General features: G+C 37.1%; 1 protein-coding gene across 2 annotated transcripts in view; it reads left to right on the top strand.

Moving 5' to 3' along the window:
- Positions 1-15,721, top strand: part of ATE1 (arginyltransferase 1) — a 215,528-nt gene that overhangs the window by 53,214 nt on the left and 146,593 nt on the right. For both annotated transcript variants that reach the window (XM_019502934.1, XM_019502933.1), the window contains one exon: positions 6,699-6,731. In XM_019502934.1, coding sequence (XP_019358479.1) covers positions 6,699-6,731 — 33 coding nt within the window. The remainder of the gene's footprint in view (positions 1-6,698; positions 6,732-15,721) is intronic.

Genomic DNA, 15,721 nt, shown 5'->3' with positions numbered 1-15,721 from the left:
GCCCCACGTGTCACAATTTGCTCCACAATAAAGTGCATGTCCGAGCACGTGCGCTGAGGCAAAAAGCCACAGCTCAAATTTGCGCTGCTTCTATTTGAGCTGCTGCAAGCGCACATGCTTGCATGTGTGAGTGCTCCCAGTGAGTCCATCTTTAAGATAGCTGTGAATCTTTTACTATAATTCAAAAATACTTGCATTAATTTTCTTTTTTATATGCAATTATTTTTTGTCCCTTTTTCCTTCATATTTGCCATTATCAGTGTGGTTATTTTTGTCTGTGCCACATGCTGTTTTCAGTGCAACTTTTAGGCTTTAGGACTTCGTTAGTCTGTCTTTAGGAAACATTTGCAGCTGCAGAGTAACCAAAACAAACTGTGTGGTGGCTACATAAGTTAGAAAACATTTCCATACATGATCATAAAACTTCAGCAGTAGTTTTCACAAAGAGCAAGACTGAACAGTTTTATAGCCATTTAGACCTACTGAAGCAAGTATTTCATTTCAGTTATTTGGAGTATTTTATAATGACAAGCTTGTATAAAAAATAGTATGTCCCTCAGTTTCCACTGCAAAGGTAACTGGACAACTTCTTTACCGTGCGCTTAGTTAAATATTAGTCTTGGAAGAAATAATTTAATGGCATACAAAGATTCACTGTTCAAAAAGGTGCAAAAATGTTACTGATGTAGTCATTAATAGGTTTCCTTCCCTTTCCCACCCCCTACCCCCCTTTATTTTCATTACCTCCCTGGAAAGACAGTTGAACTAATTTAAAAAAAAAAAAAGTTGAAATGCAGTGAACATTAAGGGAACTATTCTGCTCTTTAGTAACCATATATCTACTTGTATGCAAGAAAACAATTTAAAAAATGATGCAGACTGTAGGTGTCAAGGCGTAAGATTATCTATGCATTAGCTTCCCATTTTTTTTTCTCCTGAGCATTCAGTGTGAGACTGGTTAAAACTCTCTTAGTTATTAAGGCAATTTTTTTAACTTTCTGGCCTATTCATAAGTGTACTTCCCATATTGATACTTTCATGTTACAATGTTAGTTTTTCAATTTCTTTGTTATTCCGTCTGGTGACAGAACCGTCAACTGTTATACATTGTCAGCACTTGATTTTTTAACTGCTACCTTTGGGGCTGTGAATCTGCTGTTCTGTATCCTTATAAATTTCCAACCATGTGTCTGATCTTCTCTGTACAAAAACAAAACAGAACAAAAACTTGGAATTATCAATATGCAAACTGGTTTCTCTAGTTATTTAGAGAGCCCACATCACTGTAGTATCTTTTTACCCAATAATAATTGTGACAGCTCTATGAGAGATGGAAATAACTTACCCATGGGGACCTGAGGCATGGAGGAAATAAAGTAACTTACCTAGGGTTATACAAGAAGTTTGTATTTTAACTAAGCATTGAACCCTTTCCCAGCACATTCGAGTCCTATTCTGAACATTGATTTACTGAGATCCATCCTTTTGGATCATTGACCACAAGGCTGAGAGATATTAAACAGTTTTAAGGAAAAACTGACCAAATAAAAACCTTAGCAATTTTGGTTATTCTATCGTGGATTTGAAATTCTGATATGGTAGCTTTTTTTTCTGTCAAGTTGAGTTTTCATCCAGGTGTGAAATCCCCTGAATGTAATGGCAGTGCGGTTGTGGGAATTTATTATTTTACAGTGATGCTGATCAGGATCATTTGTGCTCTTTTTTGACTTCGAAATGGTACTTTGCTGCATTTTCAAATGTAGTTGTTTGTCTGTTTGAGCTGTAAAACCACAGGTCAGTGAAACAATGTCCCAAGAACCAAATGAACGAATGCTGGCTATGTGACGAGGAACAAGACATTTAAGAACCTCTTGGGTTGTCAAGGCCTCTCCCTTGCTACTGCTGGCAGCCATGTCAGATTGGCATTCATAAATTTATCAAGGTCCATCTAAAGTCTAGTTAGGTTATCTTTCCCATTAGTCCTATTGGAAGGCTATTCTAGAAGTTTAGTCATCTGGTGGCTAAGAACTTGATACACGTTCTTGTCTTTTCACAAGGTGTCACATAGGTGCTTATGCAACATCCGTCGGTAGTTAAGAGATTTTCTCATCTGTTTGTTTCCAGTTAGATCCTAGCATGCAGCAGAAATTTATATTAATTCCTAAACATGCGATCTTGCCGTTTGTACTATTCACTTCTAACCCTTTTCTGTTATGCCAGTTTTCAGTCATATAATTGTTTGTTATATGATATTCCATGCTGCTGATCCCTCCCAACTTTGACCTAACAGAAAAAGTTCCTACTTTTATCAATATCAAATAAGACTGGTCTCTGAAAAGCTCTGCTAGCAACTTTTATCCAGCTACACGGTTCCTTTTTTTTTTCTTCACACAGTCTGTTTTTGTTTCCTTATCCAACTATAGGTTCTACTAATCCTCATCTTCTCCAGTTAAATGTAGAATTTCTCATATAACACTTCAACAAATTGTTTTTGGGGTTCTGATAGACTTAACGGTGGTTTTCTAAAACAAAAATAATTAGCAAAAAAAATGAGATCAGGGTAAATTAGAATGATATGTTTTTGGCAAATCCGTGTTGCATTTTGTCTCATTTTCCACTTACTTCCACAACTGTAATTATCTTTTTCTTCAAAATTTGTTCTAGGACTTTGTGTATTATTGAGATTGGCACCACAAGTTTGTAGCTGCCTTGTTCACTTTTTTCCTCCGCTGTTATCCAGCTGTATGGCACCTCTAAATTTGATGGATTTGTAAAAAGTTCTTGCCAGTGTACTTAAGATTCCATGTAGTTTTTAAACAGTGTAGAACTTTCTGTTATTAAAACATTGTTGGTACCAAAAATAACAAAAGAAAAAAAAATAATGCAAAGAGTGTCTTCCCATGAGGCCGGTATGGATCAAACTAAAATCCTATAGATACAGGACTCCAAATGGATTGATATAAATTCACCAGGCCCTTAAGGAGCTTCTTTATTCAAGGATAAACATGGCATTGAATTCGTAAGTGTGTGTTCTTACTTTTAAAAAAGACCAAAAATTACTTGGTTTGGGAATAAAATTAGTAGTGTATATTGATCAAAGCATGTCCAGAAATACTTTCATGCTAGGTAGTTTCTTTCAATAAGTGGCTGTCGTCTCGGTCCATATTTATATCGCAGTTTATAGCAGTGCATTATAAATGTGTACACAATTGTTTTGTGAGACATGAAAATCAATTTTGAATTGCAGTTGTTCTCAACCTTGTTAAACTCAAAGCACTCTTGGGAAAATGTCAACTGTTAGCTTGCGGTCTTATGGTGCAAAGACCTCTGAAAGATCACAGCAGGGCAGAATGTTTTTGACACTGTTGGGTGCGTCTGCAGAAGATACTGACTGCGCAGTAGTAGCATAGTGGCAAAAACCATACCAAGACGCTACAGAACAGTAGTTTTAGGCTGCTGTGCAGTAACATCACTTAAAAGGCATTCACCGGCACTGCTGCGCTGTAGCTCCAGTTACTGCACATTTATTTAGTACTTGTTTATATAGGTACTAAATAAATATGCAGTAACCACTGTGCCATAGTGACATGTGCGGATGTGCCCAGTGGGTTTGAAATATCTGAGCATCTTATGATTCATGTGTAGGTGTTTGCAAACCAAATGGCACTAATATTTTGCAGCATGCTGTGGCACCTTTAAGAGGATCTTAGTGCATACTAGGGTGCTGTGGCAGTCTGGTTGAGAATCACTGCATTAGACCGTTTCTTCCAATTGGGTTTTTGCAGAGCTACCAGTTCTGCCAGTTTGATTACACTTTCTGTGTAACTGAAGAGGAGATGATGTTCTTGAGTTAAAATCTAATACCTTTTCTATTGCTCACGAGTCCTACTGGTGCCAAAACACAACACAATCATACCATCACTTTTGTGTACACTGATTACAGTTCATGGTGCTGTTTATTTTTAGGTATATTCTTAGTAAAATATATTGAAAGGGAGTTTGTGTTGTATGCTGAAATATCTACACTGGGCACATCTCTTGTGATGTTCTTTTTTGCTGATGAAACATAACGATGGGGGAAGTTTAATTCTTCGTTGTATTTGTGTCCTATATAGTTAATTTCTATTAACTGAGTATCATATGAAGCAAATAAGGAAAGCCAATCTAAAAAGTATCCTAGTAGTCCAGAAACTAAACTCCTTTAAATTTACTTACTGTGGCTTATGTTCCTGGATTATAATGAGCAGTTGTTTTGTTGATTTTTGACATTATAAATGTGGAGTTCAGCGTTTTAGAATACGAGAACTGTAGGTCTCTCTGCAATAATTTGTTCCTTGCTTTTGTAAGAACTTTCATTTTCTTAAGTGAAATGCCCAGAAAATTAAACTAGGAAATGTACTCTTAGGCAGATGAATGGTAACAAGCATAAATGGAGAAAAAAATAAAAGTGATTAGATCAAGTAGAAGACCTGAAATACTTTCTCAGAAGATTGTGAAATGGTTCCAGATTATTGTTTCTTTCCAGCTGGAAGGCTATTTCCTTTTTTTCAATATTCTGTTGGAAGTTGACTTTACTAAACTATTGGGTAGCAGTTGCAGTGAGAGTGCATTTCTGACAAACCTTATAGAAAGCTGCAACAACATACACTCTGGCAAATGGAAGTTATGGTTATGTAAACTTTTAAGACTTTGATTTTAAAAAATCTTTTTATTATAGTAAAAACAAAGGACTTGCACAGCAGGGACTTGAGAATCACTAAAACTGTATGAAAAGTATCATTGGCTCAGTTTACTCACCCATAGGGTATAACTTGCACTATAAAGCTAGAGTTACAGATTAAGAGCTATTGGGCGTCTTTTGACACCAAAATTAGTAACACATGGTTTATTTTTTTTTCTGGTGCCAGAATATTCTAAAATGATTGGCCATAATGATTGATACTGAAGTCATAAAAGATAGACAAGCAATGTAGGAATTTATAAATCTCTTCTTGCATTATAATTAGTGTGCCTCACTTGACTAACTCTTTTGAAAATTTAAAATATTTACTTTTTTGAGGAATGATCAATGGAATTAGAATATTACAGCCATTCATTTTCCTATGCTCCTGTAATAAAACTCAAAGGTACTCAGGGTATCAAACACCTTAGTTGTGAGTAAATCTGAAAGGGCTAATTATAGAAAACACACAAGATGCCTTGTCCTCTGCAGCTGCTTGTAGAAATTCCTTTTTATTCCATAAAGAACGTCCAAATATTTACCATTCACTTTTAGCTCAACTAGATATTACTGTGTATTTGAAAGAGAACTTAAAAATAGTGGGCTAGGAAAAACCTTAAATTTGACTTCTCTCATGCTCTTGATTAATTTTGTCATTTATTTTAGAATCAGTCTTTTTTAATATATCTAAATACTAGGTTATGACTTACTGCTCAGTTGGTACTACTCCATTGATTCTTCAGTTAATATATTGCAGATCCATGCCGTTTCCAGGAGCTGGAGTCAATTTTTAAATGATCTGTTTTATAGTAGTTCTGGTGAATGAATGTGGACTTCCATAAGCAAGAGAAAGTTAATATTTAGTAGACATATATTGGTTCTGAAGTCAGCTGTGTTGGGGTATTTTGCATTTTGGCAATATGGGCAACATTTGTTTTTGTTTTTAGTGCCTATTTTACTCAGTTGTTGCAAGCAAAGAAATGTCTGCAGCAAATGATCTATCAGATGACTACTTACATACATCTCTTTTAACGAAGAATTCCTCCATAGCATATATAAATTGAAATAAGTTCATTAGGGAGTGAATCAAACTTGGCAGCATCTAATAGCTGTTAAAAAAACAAATAAAAGAAATACGTACTTTTTTAAAGACATAATTTGGACATAACAGACATTTTGTTGTACTTTTTAAAATATTGGCAACCTCCACATAATAAAAATCATGCTTGTATTTACAAATGAATAGTTTTTAGGTAAGTTACATAATTACATTTTTCTAGTATTTTACTACCCTGAGCAAAATCAGAATTGCTGTTTTGAATTTCTCCTGTAGATTATTTATAATACTTCAATATATGTTGAAGGAAGGCTCTTGCTTGCACTTCCAGGATGTTGGCATTTCATGGAATTAAGTTGGCACACTTATCTGTGATGTTATACTTATAAGTAACCAATCTCCCAGCAGATAACATCCCCAGCTCTGGTGACGGGAAAAATGCCAGTGGAGTCATAGGAAATGCCATTCCACAACTGAGGAGCTTGGAGAGAGATGAAGCAAGGGAGGGGAGGGAAGGGAGAGCAGAGACTTCGAACTTGTGTGGAGTGTAAATTTAGGATACAAATAACTCGGAAGCAAGTTTTGTGTTATGGGTACATAATCTTATGTAGCTTTTTCAGTTCCTCCTAGTATGGGCCTGTAAAATTAATTTATAGTTTATGTTTTTCAGACCTAGGAAGCAAGAAGTATAGTATGTTTTTAGAAAAAACGAAGTAATTAATTGAACTAATTTATTTTTGCTTATAGGCTTTAAAAGATCTAATAGTCATAGAGTTTGCATAGACTATTAGTAATTGAAAAATAATACATGCAAATAATAATGATTGTATGCAAATTTATTGTTTCTTTGTTTTGTGTATTCTGTTTGTTTCGATCATTCTTTTGGACTGTGCTTCTGGCAAACCCTTCTGACCGATGCAGTTCACAAGATTCCTCTGTGACTCTCCACTTGAGGTAAGAATTTAATATTAAGTCTAAAATATCAGAAGTACTTAATACTGGACTGGTGCATCTTTTTGTTTCTCCTACCTTCTGTAAAAAAAATGTACAATACGCATACATTAGTGTTCGCGTGGCCACTGACCCATCCCCAGAATATAGGACATACTCTTGGGCGGGGGGCACCAGCCCCCTCGGCCAATGAGGGATGGAGCCGCTGCCTCTTCGGCCAATTAGCAATGAGGGAATGTGTACATGTTGTTTTAAAGAGATTGATTTAATGTTTATCGGTTGTGGTTTATTGTCCTTTGAACTAATTCTGATTCAGGCCATGTACTGGCATTACATTTTGTGCCAGGAGAAAAGCCGGAAAGACAGCACATAGCCATCCGAGGGCTTTCTTGCAGAAGAAAAATGGCTGTTCTGCAAGAAATTTATAGCTCTTTTAAACATGAAGAACTTTTCCCCTTCTGCATGAAGTTGAACAGCTGTTTGTTTCTCGCCGGTTTTGAGGACACCCAGTATCCCAGAGTCCTCTATGTTCCTTCCCTTCCTCCCTCCAAGGCTTACTAGAACTGTGAAACAGGGTTTTTGTTTTTTTGTTTTTTAGGGGGTATAAAAAGTAAATTAGTCACTGCCTCTGTTGCCTTTGCAGAGATGTGGTAATCTCTCCCATCTTACTCTGCTTACCTTCATCCATTGTTAGGTCCCTGCAATATGATTTTATTTAATTTTTTAACTCTTTCAAGATTCATTTTGTTTAAAGTTGAGGTGTACCATCTTATTGGGCCTTAAGAGCTCTACGATCTGAATTTTACTCCTATGCTTATAATCCTATATGATCGCTAATTTTGAAGGTGTATCTTGCTGTTTTTGTTGGCTGCAGTATCTGCACACAGCTAGCTGTGGCTGAGAGAGAGAGAGAAGGAATGAATAATGGATGAGTTGGGGTGTATGGAGGAAGTTGATTATACATTTGATGTCATTCCCTGAATTTTTTTTGTTAAGTAGAAAGTTTACTAGAAACGATCAAACAGTAAATTCTATCTCAAGAAAATTTTGCAGAAAAATATATGCTAAAATGTAGCTTGCATTAAAATGTATTTTATTGTGTGTGAAAAATAATGAATAAAATCATTTAATTTTGTTGTTCCTTTTTTTTCTTTATTTTATTTGGAGTTGATGGCTTAGGCCAAGATATGGAATCAGTTCATTTCTAGTTCACAGTGTCCGAAGAAAAAATGTGGTACTGTCTTTGTTGTTGGTCCTAAAGAGTTAACTACCACGTGACTGTAATGAAATTGTCAGGTCATTGTAATTACACAAGTAATTTGATATGTTGCAGTTTGAATGAAGCCATGTGTGGAGACATTGTTACTTTTCTCTGTTGAGTTGACCTCCTTTACATTCCTGTAAGCTGAAGACTAATAGAGCTCATTTCACTTTATAGGAAAAGGCCTTTTATCACCTCATCAAGTCAGGCAGCAGATTTCCATTATATTCCTAATTTTGTATGGCTACATAGATGCTGATGTACACTTCCCTACTAGGTTATACCAGTATTCTTTCTTACAGACACTTTTTATTGACATTTTGAAGCTTGAATTAAATTTTGTGTGGCACCACTTACAGATGTCTTCAATTAGACAATGTTAAATAAAAGGAGTTGTATATCAGAGGCCAAAGGATTCTTGAAATTCTCTGTTCTGAAACAGTCTGCACAAGCCAGTCTCCAGTGGTGTGCAGCCTTTTTACCATTTTGAACAAAAGTAATTTCAAAGCACAACTAAACCTTTACTTTCAGCTTGTAATGTCACAGCTAGCTGCATTCAGCACCTATATTCAAATGATCTTCCTTCCTTGGTTTATTTTGCATTTCAGTCAGAGCTACAGCCATCATTTCTTAAAGAAGAACAGAAAACTTTACTTCTTTTGAGATGCAATATATGACAATTCCATAGCAAGAAATAGAATCCTGTACCATCTTTTTCAGTTGGATGCGGTAAATAAGCATTTAGCTGTTTCTTATCAGTAAGGATTGGTGTCATCTCAGACTGGCTAGAGAAGATAACTGTTGGTAGTGTGATATAGAGTATGGCAATATGTCATGTAAATATTAGAATAGTTGAGCGTTATTTAATGAGTACAAATAAGCATATTGCCAATAAGACTTGTGGTATTCAGTGTTTACTGGAAGGAAATACATAGCTGTTAAAGCAGAGACATACAATATTCTTTGCCTACCAGGTAGCACTTCATATTTGTAGTTCTTTCTGCACACAAATGAGAATTGTTGTCACTAAAAGGACAAACGGGGGACGGGGAACAAAGGAAGGATGGCTGTAGTGAATAATCCTTTGAAATTCCAGCTGCTGGGATGGCAGGGTAATGCTTTTGATTTTAAACTTTTATTAAGCAGAGATGTTAAAAATAGATTTAAAAAAATGTTTCCTCTCTTTCCTTCTTCCCTTTTACTAGCTCTCTCTCTCTCTACTCCTCCTTGGGCTTCTATGCTGCTTCCATCCCATTCTGTTGCTGCCCTTTCTTCTCTTTATGTTTCATGACCTTTCATGCCAGATACCTGCTACTGCCCTTGTCATTGCCATGCTGTACCTTTGCGTTGTTCTTCTAGGACATAGCAGAGAAGTAGTTCTCACAGCAGGCATGCCTTTATGTTTGGCTAAAGCCACAGGTTGAAGAAAGAATGTGCTTGTGACTGCTGGTTTGTTGGAGAGCTAACTACTTTCTTCACTGATCATCTCTTCTAAAAATATTTAAACATGCTTAGTAAATCCAGGAAAAGTCACGCATTACTACTTAAGAAGTTTAAGGATAGATTTATTATGGAATGTTTAAAATGTGGCTTGGAAGAACAGAACTAGCAAAATTTTGCATTCCAAAGCTAATTCTAAAATTTTTATAGCTGACCCTTTTAATTTCAGTGCTGTTCAGAAGACATCTGTTGACTATTAATGAATTCTAGTGTTTTAAAAACTAAGAATAATGGAATTGGTATTTATAGGGATTCTACATTACTTTTATTAGCTCTTATTTACAGTTTGCAGCGAGATAGATTAAGATTGCATTTAACTGCCAGTTATTTGCAGTTTCTTCCTTTCTTCACTGATTACAAGTGTAGATATAAAGATGTTCTGCCCTACTGGTTCAAGACCTCACACTTGGCCAAGGCTCCGCTCTCTCCAGTCTTCAGTTACATTGCTGCTGCACGGAGTACCACAGAGCCACTCTGGTAATTGTATAGTGGCCATCATTTTTAAATATCTCTTACCAGTAAGTTAGGGTTTGGTTAAGAGAGCTGGAAAAGAGACCTTGGATGTAATTTTTCTTTTAAAGTTTTATCCTCCCTTCCTAACTGAGCTTGAAGTTCAGAGGTCTCAAAAATAAGTACAGAACTCTGTGTGCTATGTTTTAATAAAAACATAGCCATAGGAAGAATTATTATTTACTAATAATCCTTATTAATTTTAATAGCTATGAATACTATGAATGTGAAATTTGGCTTTTTTTTTTTTGCTATAAAAAGTGTAATAACCAGTTTCTAGAAATTTGCAGTACAAGGTGTGAGAGATGTGAATGTGGTGAATCTGCATGTATGAATCCTCAGTTACTTTCTGTTGTGTCTGCTAATGCCAATGCAAGTGTAGTTTTACTTTGTTTACAATAGATTTTCTGCCTGCCACTCTGGCAGCCTTGTTTCCCGCACTTGGCTGGGTAGCCTTGGGACCAACATAACATAAGAGATTGTTGAAAATAGTGGAAGTATGCACCTTTTAACTGGTTTTTGATGTCTAAATGCTCATTAATAAGTTTTGATGCACAGTAAGAAACAAAGGCTTTGGTAGAGGTGGTTCCTCTCTTTCGCTTTCTCCAAGATGCCATTGCTTTGTGAACTAAAGCTGTAATTTAACTGCCAAGAGGTGTGATGAAGATCAATTCAGCCATTCAGTCAGCTTGTAGTTATGCAAGCTGCATCAGCATGGGAAAAGGATTGGTAGAGCAGGCAGGCTATGAGTTTTGCAAATAAAATGATCTTTACAGATGAAAATCATCCAGCTGTTGGGGAGCCTTAGCAGTTGATTTTGCTGCAAGTAGGAAGGGTATGAAGAATCATTCTTTACTCTGTGAGAAGGATGGCTTGGTTTAGGACACATTTTCCATACCTCAGGACTTCAAGCACCGGGTGGCCTCAGAACATTGTTACTTTAGTTCGGATGGAATAAATGGTCTTGGAAGTGCTAGTGCAGGCTTGTCCAACATGTGGCCCATGGACAGCCATGCGGCCCTCCAAGCCTGTTTCTGAGGCCCGAGGTGCTGCGACGGGAAACGAAAGTAAACACTGTACTTTCATTTCGGCGGGGTGATGTGACACTGGTTCCTGTGAGGTCTTTGAATATGGCTCGCCAGCCCACTAGGTGATAAAAAGTTCACAATCTGGCCCCACATTCAAAAAGGTTGGACACCCCTGTGCTAGTGTGATCCAGTCGCTGTTGAACTGATTTAACATTTTGAGTACAAAAACCTTAAACAGTGCAGATGGCAGTCAATCACTACTGGAAAATCTTTTATTCAAGATATAGGAAGAAGGAAAAAACAATTCAAGGAATTGAAAAGTGAAGTCAATAAGGTCTCTTTTCTTTGGCCTTGCAGGGCTTCTGTAAGAGAACTCCCTCTTTGGCAGTAGTACAGCCATATTAGCTTGGTGCTCTGCCCAGAATAATTTACCCTTTGGATGCAATGATACTGTTTCCATTAACTGAGCTACTTTGATTTAGAGCTACATCATATTGTGCTGTGCAGTGTGGATGTGTGGCATAGAATAAGTATATTCACCATTCATACTGTAGCTTTTTCTGCTATAACTTCCCTGTGTAGATAGGCACTTAAAGTGGGTTTTTTTTGATGGTTATCACTCCTGCCATGACTGTCTGAATGAGTCATTTGTGTTTCAACCTAGGCAACAGAAATCAGGTTAACTGATAGAGAATACCATTGATTTATAACTTTTAAAACTGATATAAATGATATCACTGATGTGTACAAAGAATATTGAAGCAACAAGTACTTTTCAGATGAAGACCAGCATTTTCTCTTTACATTTCCAGTCTCTCTCTGGTAGAAAAATAGAAGGAAACTGAACCTTGGAAACATTTTTATATAAATGCTTTTTTTTTTAATTTTGAAGCATTTCATCTTCTGTTAGAAGTGTTTTAAAACTAAAGTACACATTACAAGTGCCAACCATTGCATTGGTTCCAGAATTGGAAAGTTATAAATGTATTACAGCGATACTGGAGACGATCTCTGTAATCTCTGTATGCTTGATGATACAAGTATTTTACAATTTGGTCCATTCTAAGACCCTAATCCTGCAAAGACCTTAGTACCTCTTTAAGGTTTTACACTGTGTAGATGACTCCATTTACTTAATGCGACTGTTCAGACTGAATAAACCTAAACATTTGTATAAGTTTTTGCAGCATAATGTTTTGTATAAAATTTGCAGCATCAGCATCACCTAAACATTTGTATAAGTTTTTGCAGCATCATACTTTCCAGTCCAAAGACTAACAACTTTGTGAAGTCTGTCTTGTAACAAGCTGTTGTAGAAAAGCAGCAGCACTCCCTATTTGTTAAAAATAAATATTTCCCTTAACTAGCCCATAGGAGCATATTTCCCACTCCGATTAGGCTGACATCTGTAATTAATCTTCACAATTTTCTTTAGCTTGATTTCTTCCCCTTGTATTTTCTAGACTAGTAAGTACATTCTGAAATAAAACAGAGGTAACGCTATCGTTTATTCAATACCAGTTCATGTAAAATTATTTTTTTCAACATTTTTGAAATTGTTTAGAGAAAATAGTTTCTTTGTTGGCAAACAGAGTTCTCCAAGGCAAGCCAGAGGACTGTGCGCTAATACTCCAAATACACTGCAGTGAGTTTGATACTTAGTTTTTATATAATATTGTGGTATATGGAAGATTATCATAAATAACTGAAAGTTAGTTTTAAAGCTTGTAACAGTCATATGAATCCTTATTGATGCAAAGAACTCTGAAATGTGGTTTAGTGGTTTATATTGCAAGAGGAGGGAAATAAAGATGCATAGCAAAACTGTGAAGTCATCCCAAATGTATTTCCTTGTAGATATAGAGAATTTTTGCCAGCTATGAGAAGACCAGCAAAAATTTTTAAATCTAGTCTAGCAGCTGCTTTTATCACTGACCCCTTTATTTCAAATGTATAGCCTAAAAAGTATAAAAGAATTGGCTACCCGTTGACCATATAATAAGCATTATTGGTAAAAGCCACCAGAACTGGAGAAAATATAATGAGCAAAATTTTATTTTCATATGATTGTGGAATGGCATAACATTCCTTTATACAGGGTCTTCATACAGTCCTTGTACACTTTTAAACTTTAATAACTTAGGTTGTGCACAGGGACTTTATGAAGACCCTGTATAATGTTATAATGTACAATCATACCATGTGGTGGAATGGCGCATTAATTTCCCTGCTAGAGATTGGATAACAGACACTAGACAGTAGTTGGGTGCAGATATTTCTGGAAAGTTAGCTGTTCAATTTCTGTGCTGAACGGACATTGTACCCACAAGAGGCAAAATCACCTTACGCCTGCCATAGAAATAATAAAAACCGTAGTAAAATGCCTCTGAGAAAAGTAAAAAAGCAACTGAAATGCTTTGAAGGAAATTGAGGCATTACTTTATCGTTATAATTTGAAAATCATACAGTTCACTGTAAACAGGTTTTACTGTATGACTTGAGTTGTAATAGAGCAATGTATTGGATAATAGAATTCCAATATTCAGTGCGATTTTTAAAATGCAGGTAGTACAACATTGAGTTGTATAAAAGTTTATAGCTAGTATCAGGGCTGTCCCTGGGGGGTGTGAATAGGGGCAATCACCCCAGGCCCTGTGCTTTGGGGAGCCCTGCAGAGCAGCTACAGCAACTCTGCGCTGCCCCCAGCTTCATGTCCAGGCACTTGGCGCACTACCTCTCTCCTCCCCACTCCCCTACTGCTGAATCCGGCACCTCTGGCTGCTCCTGTACTGTACCCCCTTGCTGCCGAATCCGTCACCGGCTTCCTCATGTCTGGGGGCAGGGCCCTGCACAGGCTGATTTGCCCCAGGCCCTGCACCCTGCTTGGGTCGCCTCTGGCTAGGATGGTGTAACATCAGTAGAATCGGACACTCTGGGCACTTATACGTGTGCTCCTGGGGTGTGCAGGCAGTGCTTTAATTAGAGCAGCTCTGAGAGCTGCTCTAATTAAAGCGCTGCCACATCTTTTGTATCAGTCTCCCTGTGCCTAAAAATGGCAGCAGGGGTGCTTGTTCAACGACCTTTAGTTCAAACGCCCCCACTGTCATTTTTAAGCACAGGAATGCTGATACAAGAGATGCAGCAGGCTGCTGGAGCATGGCAATTGCCACGCTCCAGCAGACTATTCATTTTAAATCTAGCAGCTTCCGCGCTCATGTATAGGTGCCCTCTGGTACTACTGAGATTGGTAGCTATTAGAATAAATAGCTAACACAATACACTTTGTATTAGTTTTTGCAATAGGCTAAGCTTAATATTTTGATTTTATTTAGGTTCAGGATTTGGCTCTATAACCTAAATTGTTTTTATTGGACCCATATCTGTGTGTTTTTATAATTTCCATATGAATTGTCATTTACTTTTTCATACTGATAACCAGTATTCACATTTGACATCTAGTAGCTTGTGTGGAGATATACAAAGGAGGGATTTTAATTTTTATAATTCTCTTGTATAAAACCCTGAATCATTCACTACAGGTATGAGGGGGAATATTCAAATGCTCGTGTTACGAGGCAGACAAAGTTCTTAGGTAACTCTTTGGGTAATTTGTGTTACAAGGTAGCTCTTTTTAAATAGCTCTTTGAGAAATTAAAATGTGTTCAGATATAGAGAGAAATTTCTTGGTACCAGTAGTGCTGTTTTTCGTGAAATTTTTAAACTGAAATATGATACATTTTTCTGAATAATATATGCTATAATTCCAGCATACATAATAGACCTTAATACTAATCTATTTAAGTTAAATAAATATTTGCATTTTTTCCTCTCTTTCCCTTTCCTTTATATCTTTTCATTATTCCATGCACTTAAAGCACAAAAAGTTATTACTACATTATGCTAAATAATAAAAAAGGATATTTGTAGTAATAATGTCTAGTTTTTAGGTGTGAATTTTACATTTCTTAACTCAACGTTGCTTTCTTTGAGTTAAGTGTTAAGCTTTATTGATCCTTTGAGAGCGTGACATTTGCCTGGATGGCTCACTGTGGCATGTATACTTATAACTTTTCTACCAGATGGCCCAGGTTTAGAGGCTGAACAGTTTACCCTATTTTCTCCTATCAAGGGTTGAATTGAGCCATGTGTCTTAAAGTACATTTTAAAATTTTTACTCTATTGTTAGATCTTATTTGAAGAAAGGAGAACACTAGAGGTCCCTCACCTTACTGGGCGCATCCACATAAACTCACATGTGCATCTTGCAGCGTCTCAAAGCCCTTTGAGGTGCTGCAAGAGGCATGTGCGGGAATGAAAAATGTTTGTAGCATGGGGGGGCAAAATTTTACCCCTGGATATCCGGGGTGGAAAAAAAACAGCAGGGGAAGAAAGAAGGGCAGGGCATGGTCCTTGACTGGGCCCTAAGACAACTGGAGGCTTGGTCCTCCACAGAGACTTTTTGGTAGCCAGCCAGAGCATCTCTGTGGCTCTCCCTCACCCCGGTGCTGAAGCATGCTGCTTGCCTACCCCCACCAGGCCTGCCTGCTCCCCCAGCCCCACCCTGATTGCTGCCTCTCTGATCGCTGCCCTGACCTGCTGCCCCACCTAGCCCCATCTCCCGCCTGACCCACGAGTCCCCTGATCACTGCCCCACCCGGCCCCAGCATTCTGGCAATTTAAAAAAAAAAAAAAAA

Source organism: Gavialis gangeticus, unplaced genomic scaffold, assembly GCF_001723915.1.
Source record: "Gavialis gangeticus isolate Ggan-Ray unplaced genomic scaffold, GavGan_comp1, whole genome shotgun sequence".
Classification (NCBI taxonomy): Eukaryota; Metazoa; Chordata; order Crocodylia; family Gavialidae; genus Gavialis; species Gavialis gangeticus.
Note: the sequence above shows the minus strand (reverse complement) of the source record. Positions and strands in the feature narration are given on the sequence as shown.